The sequence below is a fragment of the Eretmochelys imbricata genome, chromosome 4 (assembly GCF_965152235.1).
Source record: "Eretmochelys imbricata isolate rEreImb1 chromosome 4, rEreImb1.hap1, whole genome shotgun sequence".
Taxonomy (NCBI): domain Eukaryota; kingdom Metazoa; phylum Chordata; order Testudines; family Cheloniidae; genus Eretmochelys; species Eretmochelys imbricata.
Window position 1 is genome coordinate 30,008,854 of NC_135575.1, and position 14,537 is coordinate 30,023,390.

The following is a 14,537-nucleotide window of genomic DNA, read 5'->3' on the forward strand; positions in this document are numbered from 1 at the left end:
GTCAAAGTCTGTAAGGACATACGGACAGGTTAAATCTGCACTAATGTCATTTTCATAGGAAAAAAAGATATTGCAAGATTAGTAAACATGGATAGCTGGTGCCTACATTTCTCAGTTGTTTATAGGTAAATCCGGACCCCAGGCTAGCCAGGGAATTCTGCCTGGAAGCAGAACCATTGTAGTTCTTATGTACAAGGAAAGGGACTGAATTTGCAGGAGCCCTGCAAATGGGGTGTGCATCCTGTGCAACCCAACTCCTAGGACCAGTTCTTACCTCACAGACATCAGTGTAATTCCGTTGGCTCCAGTGGAATTACTCCTGATTGACACTGTTGTAAGTAAGATTATAGCCTGGCCCCCTGTGAGCTGGGTACATGGCAGGAGAAGGAGTATAGGGGTAAGAGAATCTGCCACTGGTTGGATCATCTGGTTTTCCCCCCATTGTGGGGCCGTATGGACTGTGAAAAGTTACTTTGGCCTCTTAAACTTCTCTAATTCCCCCCCTACTGTAGAGATATCCAGTACCCAGCTTGCTACTCAGTGTTAGTTCCCTGCGTTTATCCTTTGTAGCAACTGTTTTTCAGGTAATTGGAAATTTAGCTTCCATTTCTGCTTATATTTAATTTAGATAATCTAGTAAAACAGATAAGGCTGTTCATTTTGGAGGAGGAATGCTGCAGTCTTAAATCTGCTTAATAGAGGAGTTAACATTTTGTTTAATTTGCAAATGTGGAGAACAAATGTTGCCGATAGTCTGTTCTTTTCTCCTTGTATTTATTACTCTCAAAACATGCTCAGTGATTATTTGGAGGATGTTAAATTAGTTTCCATGAAAGTCAATTAAAACACTCCTGATTTCTGATGAATCAATGAGCAATGGAAAAAGCGTAGCCAGAATTCTGAATTTGACCATCTTGTCTGGAATCTTTTTTGATAACTAGATTGTTTTGCCAGACATACATTTATTTTCATAGAGTGAGGCAGCTACAATGCCTGCGTAAGATGGGAATCTGGAAAGGAAAACCTTTTGCCAAAGATGAATTTTTGTGTTAACTAGAAAAGATCAAACCAATATAACTCGACTTTAATTAAATATCTCTCTGTTGTTTGCAGAATTTATGCGGAACTCATGTGTGGATGCTGGGTTGATCCCTCCACTGGTGCAGCTCTTAAACTGCAAAGACCAGGAAGTGTTGCTTCAGACAGGACGTGCCCTGGGCAATATATGCTATGATAGCCGTAAGTGTGGAAATGTAACATTTTTTGTTGTTGATGGTGGTTTGGGGGGTTTTTTGTTTTGTTTTTTACTGTGTCATACAGTTATAAACTGGGAGTCATTTTTCCTCACCCCCCTCCCCCGCTTTATGTTCATTGCACCGATTAGTCTGATTTTATGGGACAGTTGAAATGTATCATAGGTGTGACAACTGTACTCTGTTTGTGTGACAGACTGGTTAAAAAAAAATACCATTTCAATATCATAATATTTCTGGACATGAGACTAAAAGAGGTTTTTTCTCTTTAACATAATGGGTAAGATTTTCTAAGAGCATATACTAAGCATGCAATTTGAGACTTAAATAGCCACAAAACTAGAATTATTTTAAATTGTGCTCACCTTTGGACCACATTGGAGGAGTAGGAAGGGAACATGTACTTCTCTCCAAGCCTCAAACAACAAAAGATATGAGTTAAAGAGGAGACTACATATGTGGATGAAAGGTATGCCCTAACTATGTTGCAAATGCTGTTGTATTCTTAAATGGATGGCCATGGTACCAGGACCATGCACGTATCTTTTTCATTTTTTTGTGGGCACAATAGGTTTTGCATGCCCAAATGTTATTGGGCTGAAATGTAATTGTGAGTTCAGTTGCAAATTATGTACATAGTGAGAGGATTTGCACAACCGAATCAGGTGCAATGTTTTGAAAATGTAGTCCCATCTTTCTTCAATCTAAATATTTTGATCATTATGGAAAATGTAATTCTACTAGTTTAACAACATTTTTTCCCATGAGATTAGATACAGCTAGGGGCCTGGGCTCCCTATTGATAAGTGCAGTGACTCCTGCTAGTGTTTGTAGATCCTATGAGTATATCTCAAGAGAGAATAAGCTACTTAAACTTGCATGAAGAGTATAGTGAAGAAGCAGAGTCCTTGGGAATGTGTTTATATTATAGAAATTATTCATACAGAATAACTAGAAGGCTATGAATGTCTGCAGATGGCAAGTGAAATGAAAACGTGAAAGCATTTTACTAGCTTGAGTTACTGTACCTTATTACTTGTATCAGGAATGTAGGAATTGTGGTTTATGTCACCTTCACTAAACTGTCTGGTATTCTGACTAATGTCTGTTCAGTTCGATTGTATTAGTAGTTTCTTCATTACATTTGTTTCTCACGCTAGTTTGGAATTTTACATTTTATGTTGCTGTACATTGCTTTATATGTGAACTCCATGAAATTAATCAGATTTGCCAATCTGGCAGTTGCATTTACAGACATCTGCTGCTTGAGGATGATAACATTTCATTCCCTTGTTTAGGCTTTTCTATAGGCTGACTGATCAACTGAACAGCTGCTTCCCAGTGGAAACTTCAGCAAGAAACTGTTGAGCTTTCTATTATGTTACTTATTTGTCAAATTGCATTTCAGGGTCAAATGTGATCAGAAAGCTCACTCCATGGATGATTTATTTCATATGAATAGACTCTGTGAGACTATTCATGTCACCTTTGTTTCCCGTACATTACTGCTTGAAAAATAATTAGGACACCAAAATGGTTCCATGCTGTAAAGTACTGTATAACTGCCCCTACATTTTGCATTGTCTGCAGCATTTGTTCAATATAGAGAGTCTTTATTAACAGTTTTGTGTTGCTCTTTTGTTGAGCAAAATTGGCACTGGTAAAATCTACAGTAGGCAGTGATGTGTTCTGTATACCAAGTGTAGCTGTTTTCCCATAGATAGTAACAGTCTTGCCTGTGTACTCAGGGAAGAGCAATGAATAATGTGTAATAAAATGTCATGTAAATCAAGATTAGTATCTTTGATTAAATTAGACTAGACTACTACAGGGCTTATTTATCACATCCATCCTGCCACAACTTATTTTATATGTGTTATCATAGCCTTTACGGGCTCTGTGTTTACATATACCAGTAGGATATTAAGTTAAGGACAAATACATTGTGTTCATCACAATAAATATTTGATACAAATATTTTCCCTTATGGTCATAATTGTTCATATTGGGAAACTATTTTCTCTCACAGTGAGTTCTAAGGTGTAACGAAGACAGAATATGCAGTCAAATATTTGTAAGTGTATCATGCACAGACAAAGTGGTTCTTTTTCCTTATATTTGAAACAAAGATAGCTGTTACCCGTTTGGTAAAAGTAATCAGTATTAGAAAGTTGTAGCACCTCTTTAATTCTACTTAATAATCTAAAGGAGTATTACATGTATTAATCTTCAGATTGAATTTTGGTGACTTTCCTAGCTAATTCCATGTAATGGCAAGTGAACTCCAGAAACTGTGATTACAGGGTTCCCTCATCACTCATGAGGAGTGAAGCTATGAGTAAGATCTGCAAGTCATCCCAAATGAGGACTGTACAGGCCCGTTATACAAAATCAAGCCCCTTCCTACTGATATCTATATATATTCCCACATATATCTATTCTAGATTGAAACCAATGAACCCTGTGCACCCTGGTGAGTTTGCAATTTATGCTTAGAGGTTTTCTTGCATGGCACAAAGTGAATCAGGCTCCCTGTGTTTTAGAGGGGAAGCAATCGTGGTGCTCTAGAAGGAAATTGTCAAGGGATTTTCATCATTTAAAAAATAAAACTTTGTTGCTCACTCCTGTGGGAAAAGCCCAGAGAAAGGGGCCCTGAGGAGAAGAGTTCCCCACATCTTTCCATTGGCATAGGAAGGGTTCCGTTTCCCCCCTACCCCTCCAGTAGAAAGAAGAGGGGAACTGCGCCCCAGAATGTGCAGTTCCCAGGGGATCTACATGAAGGCAGAGCCATCTGCACAGAACTCCTGGTTGGACAATCTATGGAGAGGTGCTGCGGAAAAATTAATGTACCATTTGTTCTTGGTAGATGAAGAGGTTTAGTGCTTCTCCAAAACCAAAGAGTGAGAGCTGTGCCTGATGGGATGGAGGAGTAACTTCTGAAAATGGATCTTGTGGGGGGGCAATCTGGCCTCTTTATTGAAAGCCTGAAACTGAACCTTGTTTCCTTTCTGATATTCCTTCCTCTCCCTCAGATAGGCACATACTGTTCCTATGGGGTTGCTTGTCAGTGCTGAGTCTTTAAAAGAACATTGAAACATTTGTTTGAGAAAAAACACAGAGGGAGAATTAAATGCATTTTACAAATACAGAGAAGGAGGGAAAGTAGGTCAAATTTTGGAGCAAGCAGCCTTGACAGTGTCCCTTTTAAGTACTTGTTATTGGCTTTGAGGAGATCTGCTTTATGTAATTCTCCTAACATCAAGGCAGCAAGCAGGGATAACTACAAAGTCGAGTGGAAGGAAGCTTTGTTAGTTCTGATGAGATATATATATATATAGTTCCAGTCTCCCTCTCACATGCAGAGATGAAAGAACAACTGAGACTGCCAAAAGTTTTGATCAAAGAAAGGGTTATTTGTTTTCAGAGAGCTTTTGAGGAATTAAAGTTTCCTGTACACTGTGTGTAAACCATTCAGTGCTGTCCTGCAGTTTAAAAACAATTGCATTATTGTTTATTTCTATAATGCTTATAAATGTACTAGTGCTTCACAGGTATAGACCGTTATAAGGCAGGTCCCTGCCCCAAAAAGCTAACAATCTAAAGAGAGAAAATGGGGAGATGAGTGGTGTGTCTCTCTCTCACACACACCTCTACCTACCTACCTCTAGCCAATTAGCCCAAATGATATTCTCACTCAGACCTACCATTTTGTCTGATCTATATTACTAACACTAAATACCCATACCCTCATCCAGTTATTTAATGCTTCTAACCTGTAATTATTTTTAGCTTATAATTAACCTCCCTACATTTCTACACCTAGTCAATTCAAACCACCAAACCTATCTTCCTGCCAATTCTGTCTTCACAGTGCTTTCTCTACACAGCAAGTCCTAGACTCTTTTCTGCTGCCCTCCTGGATTTGAATGTAACATGTAGACCCTGTCTGCACTGCCCAGGAACACCATGTTAAATATAGCTTATGCTAGAAAGGAGCAAAGATGATTTCCCTGGCCAGTGCAGAGAGCTGTCTAAGAATAGACTAGAACCTAAAAGTGATCTTCCACCATTAACTCTAGCAATCAATGGTATTAAGTTACATATTGTGCTACTGCACACTTTCTTCAGTTTCTTTCAGTAGCTTTCAAAGTCAAAAATAGATAAATTATCATATGTATAGGGACTAACCAATTTATTTGAGCATAAGCTTTCATGAGGTACAGCTCACTTGCATCCGATGAAGTGAGCTGTAGCTCACGAAAGCTTATGCTCAAATAAATTGGTTAGTCTCTAAGGTGCCACAAGTACTCCTTTTCTTTTTGCGAATACAGACTAACACGGCTGCTACTCTGAAACCTATCATACGTATAAAATTCCAGGCATCATAGGTTGCCTGACAAAAGGCAGACAGGCAGCAAACAAGAAATGTGGAGTCACTGGTGTGTTTCTGTTAGATCATTTCACTATTGGTTTTGCTTCACTAGATGAAGGTTTGCAGAAACGCAAGAGTTACTCATCAACATTCCCCATGGCAATGATCCATTAAGATGTATACATACTCCTGAACAAGTATGTTCTAATGGTTGTACGGGGAACTTGAAGCTAGAAAATCTGGGTTCTGCACTTTGCTTTGCCATAGACGACTTGTATGACCTTGTGCAAGCAAGAATTCACCTGGAGATACCACAGTAATATCTAGCACCACATTCAGGGAATACCGGCAGGGATTGGGGGTCTGTGGGTGGGAAATGAAGGAAAACTAATGATCTCCTCACAAGAGTATGTACGTGTGCCGGAGCGGAGGAGGGACAGCTGGCATCACTATGGCATGGGCTATGGTTCTGCTCTAGAATCCAGCAGATACTGAGGCACAGGGATATCCATGGGAAGCCCCTGTGTCTGTACTTCAGCTCTGGGCCTTCTTTATCCCCTTCCCCATTCTCAGTGATCACACAACCAAAACCTTGACACAACTGTCTCCGGACCCTCCTTAAAGCGGGGTCTTGGAAAAGGTAGAACATTCAGTAGGCTATATTATCTTCTCTGAATAACCTCCTACAGGTTAGCAGATACAGTGTGTCAGTATCTCCAGTGTTATGAAATGAGAATCAATATGTTAGATGAATTCACACCAACCTTTGGTTAGGCTTACGTTGTCTCTCTGAAGCTAGCCTTCAGAAGGATAATTCACTCAGTTCTTGAGTGTCTCTCCTTCCTCCTGATCCATGGAGACTAGACGGGTTGGGATAAGAAGGTGGGGAAAAGTAAAATCAATTAACAGTGTTAAAAAATGCACTAATGAACCAAGTTGGCTTCCACAGTTGTCGGGTTGTCTCTAACCTCAGCAAAGGCAGGTTGGAAACTGGAGGGAGAAAGAGCAGGGTGCATAGGCAACTTGGTGAAGTGCCTGTAAAAGGATCAGACTATTCTCATGGTTGCTATAATTACTTTAGAGCCTACAAGTTGAAGCATGAAGGGGCATATGAATGTCTAGCATATCCGGCAGGTAAATACCTTGCAACGCCAGCTATAGCAGTGCCAAGCGAACACCTGTTCTCACTTTCAGGTGACATTGTAAATAAGAAGCGGGCAGCATTATCTCCTGCAAATGTAAACAACCTTGTTCGTCTTAGCGATTGGCTGAACAAGAAGTAGGACTGAGTGGACTTGTAGGCACTAACATTTTATATTTTTATTTTTGAGTGCAGTTATGTAAAAAAAATTGTACATTTGTAAGTTGCATTTTCACGATAAAGGGATTGCACCACAGTACTTGTATGAGGTGAGTTGAAAAATACTATTTATTTTCTTTTTTAGTCAAATTTATAATTAAAATAATAATATAAAGTGAGCAATGTACACTTTTTGTGTTCTGTTGTAATTGAAATCAATATATTTGAAAATGTAGAAAAACTTACAAAAATATTTATAATTTAAATTGGTATTCTATTATTGTTCAACGGTACAATTAAAACTGCGATTAATCGCAACTGTTTTTTTTAATCTCACGATTAATTGCAATTTTTTTTTAATTGTTTGACAGCCCTATTTGAAAAATAAAAATTAGAGCACTGGCTTATGTGAAATAGAGAGAGCTGCAAAACTCATGCCAGGCGTCTTTCTTTAGCATGACTCATACCAGGAGTCTTGAGTCTTCCTCGCTCAAGCTTTTAGCTTTCATTTTTAAATGTGTCTGAAACATCCAGCTGTACTGATAAATTATATAAAGTCAGAAATACTTGCTCAGCTTCTAGCTTTTAAAACTTAAATTAAAAGAAATGTAATCCTTGTAGCAGGTGTCAGAGTGAAAGCCATGGAACTTGAAATACTCTCTCCAGGAGATAGATACGGAAAATGAAAAATTCCCCACCCTCCCACACCATAATAGGTTTCAATAGTGCTTTTCCGGGACCATCTCTGGGGGTTAGAGAGGAATTCACTCTCTGTGCCGTCTAATCCTTGGCTTCTTTATGGAGTGCTAGGGTGAATATTATCAACTGTAAGAGGTGGTTTTGGGGACATGGACCCCTGCCTAATTAATCACCGCAAACCATCAACTCATTTCACATAGGCTGTCGTCTAACAGCTGTTTGGTAGCTCATCTACTGACCTGGATGGGAAATTAACTGGTTCTCATTACTCATTTCGCAAGTCATCCATTCTTTCACTTTTGGTCGCCCTAGACCTACTCTATAGAATTCAAGACTCCTGGCTGAATTTCATATATGTGCTCTGGCACACAGTTCCCTTCCTTTTACACCCTGTGTGACCACCATCACTATGCCACTTCTTGTTAAGCTCCTCCTGCTTCTGCTACAAATTCTATGTGTTCATCTGCCTCTCTTTTGGGTATATAGCACAGCTCCATTGCCAGAAAGAGCCAAAGGACAGGAAATAAGAAATTCTTCACACCTATAATTAGACATGGAAAAATATTCCACAGATCAGGAGATGAAATTAATTTTAGGATCTGAAGCAGAGAGAGAGAGTCTTAAGAAGTATAACATATTGGAGACAGTGTACAAATTAAATTTACTACGGAAAATGGCATAACCTCTCTCAGTATCATGTGGAAAACCAGCAGAATCCTAGAACATGACCTGTGTTGACAGTCTTAGGCTACTTGTCAAATCATCTTCATGAAGGTCACCCTCTTACATGTCAGCAGGGCGCATCCTGTGGCAATGTTTGCTTTCCAGTTTTGTACTGAATCTTATAAAGTACAAATATCACCCACTAATCTATTTCTCAAGGAAATTATGAAACTGAGACCTGTTAATGAGCTTTTAACTCTTTGCTGTGAACAACTGATAGTTTTTAGGAGTTGCTCGCAGAGCTTGCCTTGCAGTTTCACTTTGTATTCTACAAGACCATGTTACTGTTAGCTCTAACTTTTCTTACGTGTACCGGATGCTAGAAGATTGTAGGTTTGTTATGATTATAAGGGAAATAACTACAGTATTTTTCCCATACATCTGCAACAGAAATGTTGCATCAGCAAGAGATAGAGATGCCCTATACATGCCAAAATGCATCTACATAGTAGTACTTAGCAATCATTAATTCATTAACCCTGAACAGTCTTGTGGGGCAGGTAAATATTATCCTCATTTTACAATTGAGAAAACTAAGGCAGAGTGATGAAGTGACTCTCCAAAGCTACAGAAGGAGCTAGTGTTGGAGCTAGTGGTACAATTCAGGAGTTCCCAGCTTGCAGTCCTGTGTACACTCTACTAGTCAGGCCTCTATATTATTTTCAGAATCTAAGAAAGAAATCCTGGCCCCACTGGCAAAACTCCTATTGACTTCAGTGGGGCCAAAACTTCTGCTAGTGATGGTATCCCTTAACAGTGACCTTCAAAGAGGAAAACACTGATCAAAAAAAATCCCCCACAGGTTTGTACCCCCTTGCTTCTTTAAAATTCATGTAGAAGGCCCAAAAATGTTTTCTGATGATTTTTTTTTTTTAAGGCAAGGACTGGGTTCTGCTTGCTTTTTACTGTAGAACTACTGGTCTTTCCTATCCTGTTTTTCCAGGAAATATGGATAACTGGAAAACTCAGATTTATGACAACCCTGATACCAAGAAAATAAAATCTGATTAAGTGAGATGGGAAGGGATTTTTTTTCTGAAAGTTTTACAATTTTTTGTGTGTCAACAGTTAACTCTCATGCTGTAAAATCAGTTGGAATTTTTTTTATTTTTAAAAATTCTTAATATTCATTGTATGCATTACAGTAGTGCCTAGAGACACCAACGAAGATCGAGGGACCTGTTATGCTAGGAGCTGTACAAACATATAGTAATAAGACACAGTTCCTGCCTCAAAGAACTTACAATCTAAATAGACATTATGGAGAAAGGATGAGAAGGGAAATGAAGGCACAGAGAGATTAAAACACTTGCCTAAGGTCATGCAGCAAGTCAGTAGCAGTGTTGGAAATAAAATTCAAATCTCCTGACTCCCAGCCTGGTGATCTATCCACCAGATCTTGCAGCCTCTCTAAAAGAAGGTTACACATTTAACACCTTCACCCCTTTAGTTAAAGACTAAAGTCTACCTACACTCTCTAAAGAAGACCTCTGAAAAAGCAAGGGAGACAAGACTTGACATTCCTGCTATTTATAAAAGGTTAAAATAAAAAAACAGGAAAAAAAATTAGGCCTTCATTAATCCTAAAGTAGCACAAAAAGAGGCACAAACTTCTCTCACCCCTCCATTTGCAATAACACTTTTCAGGTCTTGTTTTGGTCCCATTGACATAGCATTATTAGGCACTTCAATAAAACTGTCCTGATTGCCCATTCCATAGGAAAACATGGAGGATGAAGAATATACAAGCTCTCTTCGCAGTTTTCCCTGAATCATTCCATTAAGGAGGCAGGTTTGTCTCCTTGTTAAACTTGCAACCCTAAATCTTTCCCCTTGTACATTTCCATTTTATTTAGCATAATTACATGACCATAGACTGTTTTTCAAATAATACAATATAATATTTTTTTCTACAAACTTAGATACAGTTATTCAGCATCTTAAAGTTCTGTGTATTATGTGTAAACCAGACAGACCGAGTCCATTAGTCATTTATATGACAGGTGTACAATTATCCAGTTTTACACAACATATCACACTATGGAGTAGTTTGCTCTCAGACAGGCCACCTAAGTTTGCAGCTAAGTGAAATGCATGAGCTGAATTGTACCTGAGTTGCAGCTGTTAGAAAAAAATAGAAAACAAAAGAATAGTACATGGCTACTGACTTTATTAAAATATATCTCTTTTGAGAGGGGAAAATGCGTCTCATTATTATTATCTGTCTCTATTGCAGGAGCACATAGAGGCTCCAGCCAGGGATCAAAACTCTAGTGTGTTAGGCACTGTGTGTACACACACACACGAAAAGACAGTGCCTGTCTCAAAGAACTTGCAGTCTGCGTATATGACAAAAGATAATAAGTGGATGCACAAATAGATTGGGAGAGCACAAGCTAACAATGAGGGCATTATGATTTGCAGAATACGCAGTGGTCATATCATATAAAATCCCAGATCCTCAGGTACAGGTGAGAAGCACAGCTTGTGAGTATGTGCCTGTATAAAGGTGGCCTTTGAGCTCCCCTGATCCTGAGCCAGCTGTATGTCTGGCTAGTTCCCCAGCATAACTCACAGCAGTCTGAATAGTCAGAAACCTGGTCACGTCCCTTACAACAGCAGTAGGATGGTATCTTCCTGTACAGATGTCATTTACCTGGTACAGATCAGGTCAGTTTCCCTTCTCTCTGTACTGCGTTACTCCTCACATGTCAGCAATCTCCCTCTTGGTGATTGGGTGGTTTGAGGCTCTGGTGAGTTGATATTTGGCCCTCCAACAAACCCCATCCATCCTCCCCTTCTTGGGCCACCAAAATGTTCCTAAACAAAAAACACATCCCTGACCTTTCCCAGCCAACCGCTTTCACCCCTGTTGATGCAGGACTGCTTTTGCCATTCATTCTCCCCAGGCTGAATGCTTCCTTCCTTTGCCCCTTTCCCATGGTTAACCAGTCCCTTCTCCTTTGTAGTAGAGTTCCCAAACACCCACCACTACTTGGGATCGCTGTAGGGGAGCGCAGGCCCTCCTTCTATTCCAGGATGCAAGCCCTGGAGCTTACACCCTTGAGAGCAGTCTGCCCTATACCCAAGACTTCCCTGCTTCACACATGCCAGGACCACTCTCTGCTACTTTCTTCCCTGCTTGTCTGAATCCTCACTGTTTTCTCTGGGGCTTACCAAACAGTTCTGCCCCCAAACCATTCTTTACCCCTCCCTGGAGTTCCTTCTTCGTCTTCCTGTCTCCAAGCTTCCTCCTGGCTTTGAGGGGCCTCTCTTGCCACATGTCCTCCTGGGCTGCCTCCCCCACTCTCTTGGTAGAGAACCCTATTTGCATCTTGTCTGGGTCTTGATCTCCCTAGACCGAGCACAGAGTTTCCTTTATATAGTCCTGCTGTCTCATAATACTGGACTGTGCCTCCCACCAGTTCCTCTAGACTACATCCACCAGACTGCCCATGTTCTGTGTTAAACTTTGACCAGGTTATGCTTGACCTTTAGCCTCCCTTAAATGCCAGTTCACACCATTTTAGTCCATCCGTTTCCCTCCCCCCCGGTTTCCCCACTGGGATGATTCTTACACGACCGAGTACGCCAGTTCCATAACCCCAATCCTCTAGGCAGTGTGGAACAAAGTGGTCAAATGGCACCCCAGGATAAGGACCAAAATTTCCCAAAGTTATACTGGACCATTTTTACAATGTTACAAGATACTATACACGCATCTGAAGTTATGGGAAAATACCGTATCTATCATATTGTGTATATATAAAAGAATCCTAGGACAGGAAAGGACTCCGAGAGGTCATCTAGTCCAGTCCCTGCACTCATGGCAGGACTTAATATTATCTGGACCATCCCTGACAGGTGTTTGTCCAACCTGCTCTTAAAAATATCCAATGATGGAGATTCCACAACCTCCCTAGGCAATTTATTCCAGTGCTTAACCATCCTGACAGTTAAGTTTTTCCTAATGTCCAACCTAAACCGCTCCTTGCTTCTTGTCCTATCCTCAGAGGTTAAGGAGAACAATTTTTCTCCCTCCTCCTTGTAACAACTTTTTATATACTTGAAAGCGGTTATCATGTCCTCTCTCGGTCTTCTCTTTTTCCAGACTAAACAAACCCAATTTTTTCAATCTTCCCTCACAGGTCATGTTTTCTAGACTTTCAATCATTTTTGTTGCTCCTCTCTGGACTTTCTTCAATTTCTCCACATCTTTCCTGAAAATGTGGCGCCCAGAACTGGACACAATACTCCAGTTGAGGCCTAATCAGTGTGGATAGAGCAGAAGAATTACTTCTTGTGTCTTGCTTACAACACTCTTGCTAATACGTCTGAGAATGATGTTCAGTTTTTTTCAATTGTGTTACACTGTTGACTCATTTAGTTTGGGATACACTATACTCCCAGATCCCTTTCTGCAGTACGCTTTCCTAGGTAGTCATTTCCCTTTTTGTATGTGTGCAACTGATTGTTCCTTCCTAAATGGAGTACTTTGCATTTGTCCTTATTGAATTTCATCCTATTTACTTCAGACCATTTCCCCCGTTTGTCCAGATCATTTTGAATTTTAATCCTATCCTCCAAAGCACATGCAATCCCTCCCAGTTTGGTGTCATTCATAAAATTTATAAATGTACTCTCTATGCCATTATCGAAATCATTGATGAAAATACTGAACAGAACTGGACCCAGAACCGATCTCTGTGGGAACCCACTTGATAAGCCCCTCCAATTTGACTGTGAACCACTGATAACTACTCTCTGGAAACAGTTTTCCAGCCAGTTATGCACCCACCTTATAGTAGCTCCATGTAGGTTGTATTTCTAGTTGTTTATGAGAAGGTCATGCGAGACCGTACCAAAAGCCTTGCTAAAGTCAAGAGATATCACATCTACCGCTCCCCCACACCCCGCAATCCACAAGGCAGAATTAAGGTTCCATACACAAACTTAAGTGTTACTTTCTGACTTCTGAATTCTTAGCTTAACATTTTCTTAATGTAGGTTTGTAAATGTTTTAAATAGAATTAGTTCATAATCAAAACAAAATTTAGGAAACTATACACTTAGAAAATTAAAGTCTTCTGGGAATTCATGACACAGTCACGTCACTGGTTCATACTTTATCTTCAAAATTTAGACCTATTAGTAGAATCTGAAAAAGCTTTTACTAAATGGAAGTGTGATACTGAAAAAAGTCTATGATAGTAAACCCACATAATCCTTACTCTTCTGTCTTAAATCAAAGTAAAGGATTTCCTTCTTTCTCCCTGACAGAAATGGAGCATGTCTGAAATCAGCAAGTTTTAAAATATGGTTTGCACTTGACAGTTGCCCTTGCCTATTGTGGAGGGCCCTGAGGTGTTGGAGTTTCTGTCAGTCAGTTCTAATGCAAAACCAAAGTCCTGACTATTAATGGACACAGGAAATCCTGATATACTGGACACATTCCAACTGGGGGATACATTCTATCTATCAAAAATTAGCCCTAACATTCCAACTGAATGTAAAATTCTTTAAATTCTGTCTTAAATTGTTGTGTGGAGATTTTTTTAAGAGCTGCCATGTGTCATCCTGGATGGTTGCTCTTCAGTGGTGGGTGAAAAGATCCCTGTATTAAGGAGGCACTGGTCATAGTTAAGTTTGAGTTGTGTTTTGTACTTAAAACAGGGAATTGATCTGGGGAATACAGTGTAACAGCTCCAAAATTACAACCCTTACTCTGAGTACAGAACTAATTTGCTGAGAGTTTATAAGTAAATTTGTTTAGTCTGAGTTAAAATTTATTTTAAATTGGTCTTTCAAGAAATTTAGCACTCTGTCAGACTTTTTTGTCCTGAATTATTTTGCTATCAGAATAATGCAGACTCTTCAAACTTTCCTTATAGTTAAAACTCCTTGAAATCTCATGCATACATTTGAAAAAGTTACACAGCAATTAATTTAAGGTATTAACAATTGTTATAAGTACGTAGACTTATGGTGGGGCGGGGTCAGTAGCTCAGGGCACTCATAACTGGGGCCATTGTGACATCAGAGGAAACTCAACCAACCATCACCCTTCTTTTACAGCTAATTTGCATGCTGTAATTCTATTTGTTCTAATGTGGTATAAGAGAGACTGGTTCAATGTCAAGAGCTCCCACGGATAAATTCCTGGCCACCAGCTGTCATTGCAGTGTCTCCA

At 39.7% G+C, this 14,537-nt stretch overlaps 1 protein-coding gene across 8 annotated transcripts in view; it reads left to right on the forward strand.

Moving 5' to 3' along the window:
• The window catches only part of RAP1GDS1 (Rap1 GTPase-GDP dissociation stimulator 1), a 159,924-nt gene that overhangs the window by 98,715 nt on the left and 46,672 nt on the right, over positions 1–14,537 (forward strand). For all 8 annotated transcript variants that reach the window (XM_077815042.1, XM_077815043.1, XM_077815044.1 and 5 more), the window contains one exon: positions 1,114–1,239. In XM_077815042.1, the coding sequence (XP_077671168.1) occupies positions 1,114–1,239 (126 nt within the window). The remainder of the gene's footprint in view (positions 1–1,113; positions 1,240–14,537) is intronic.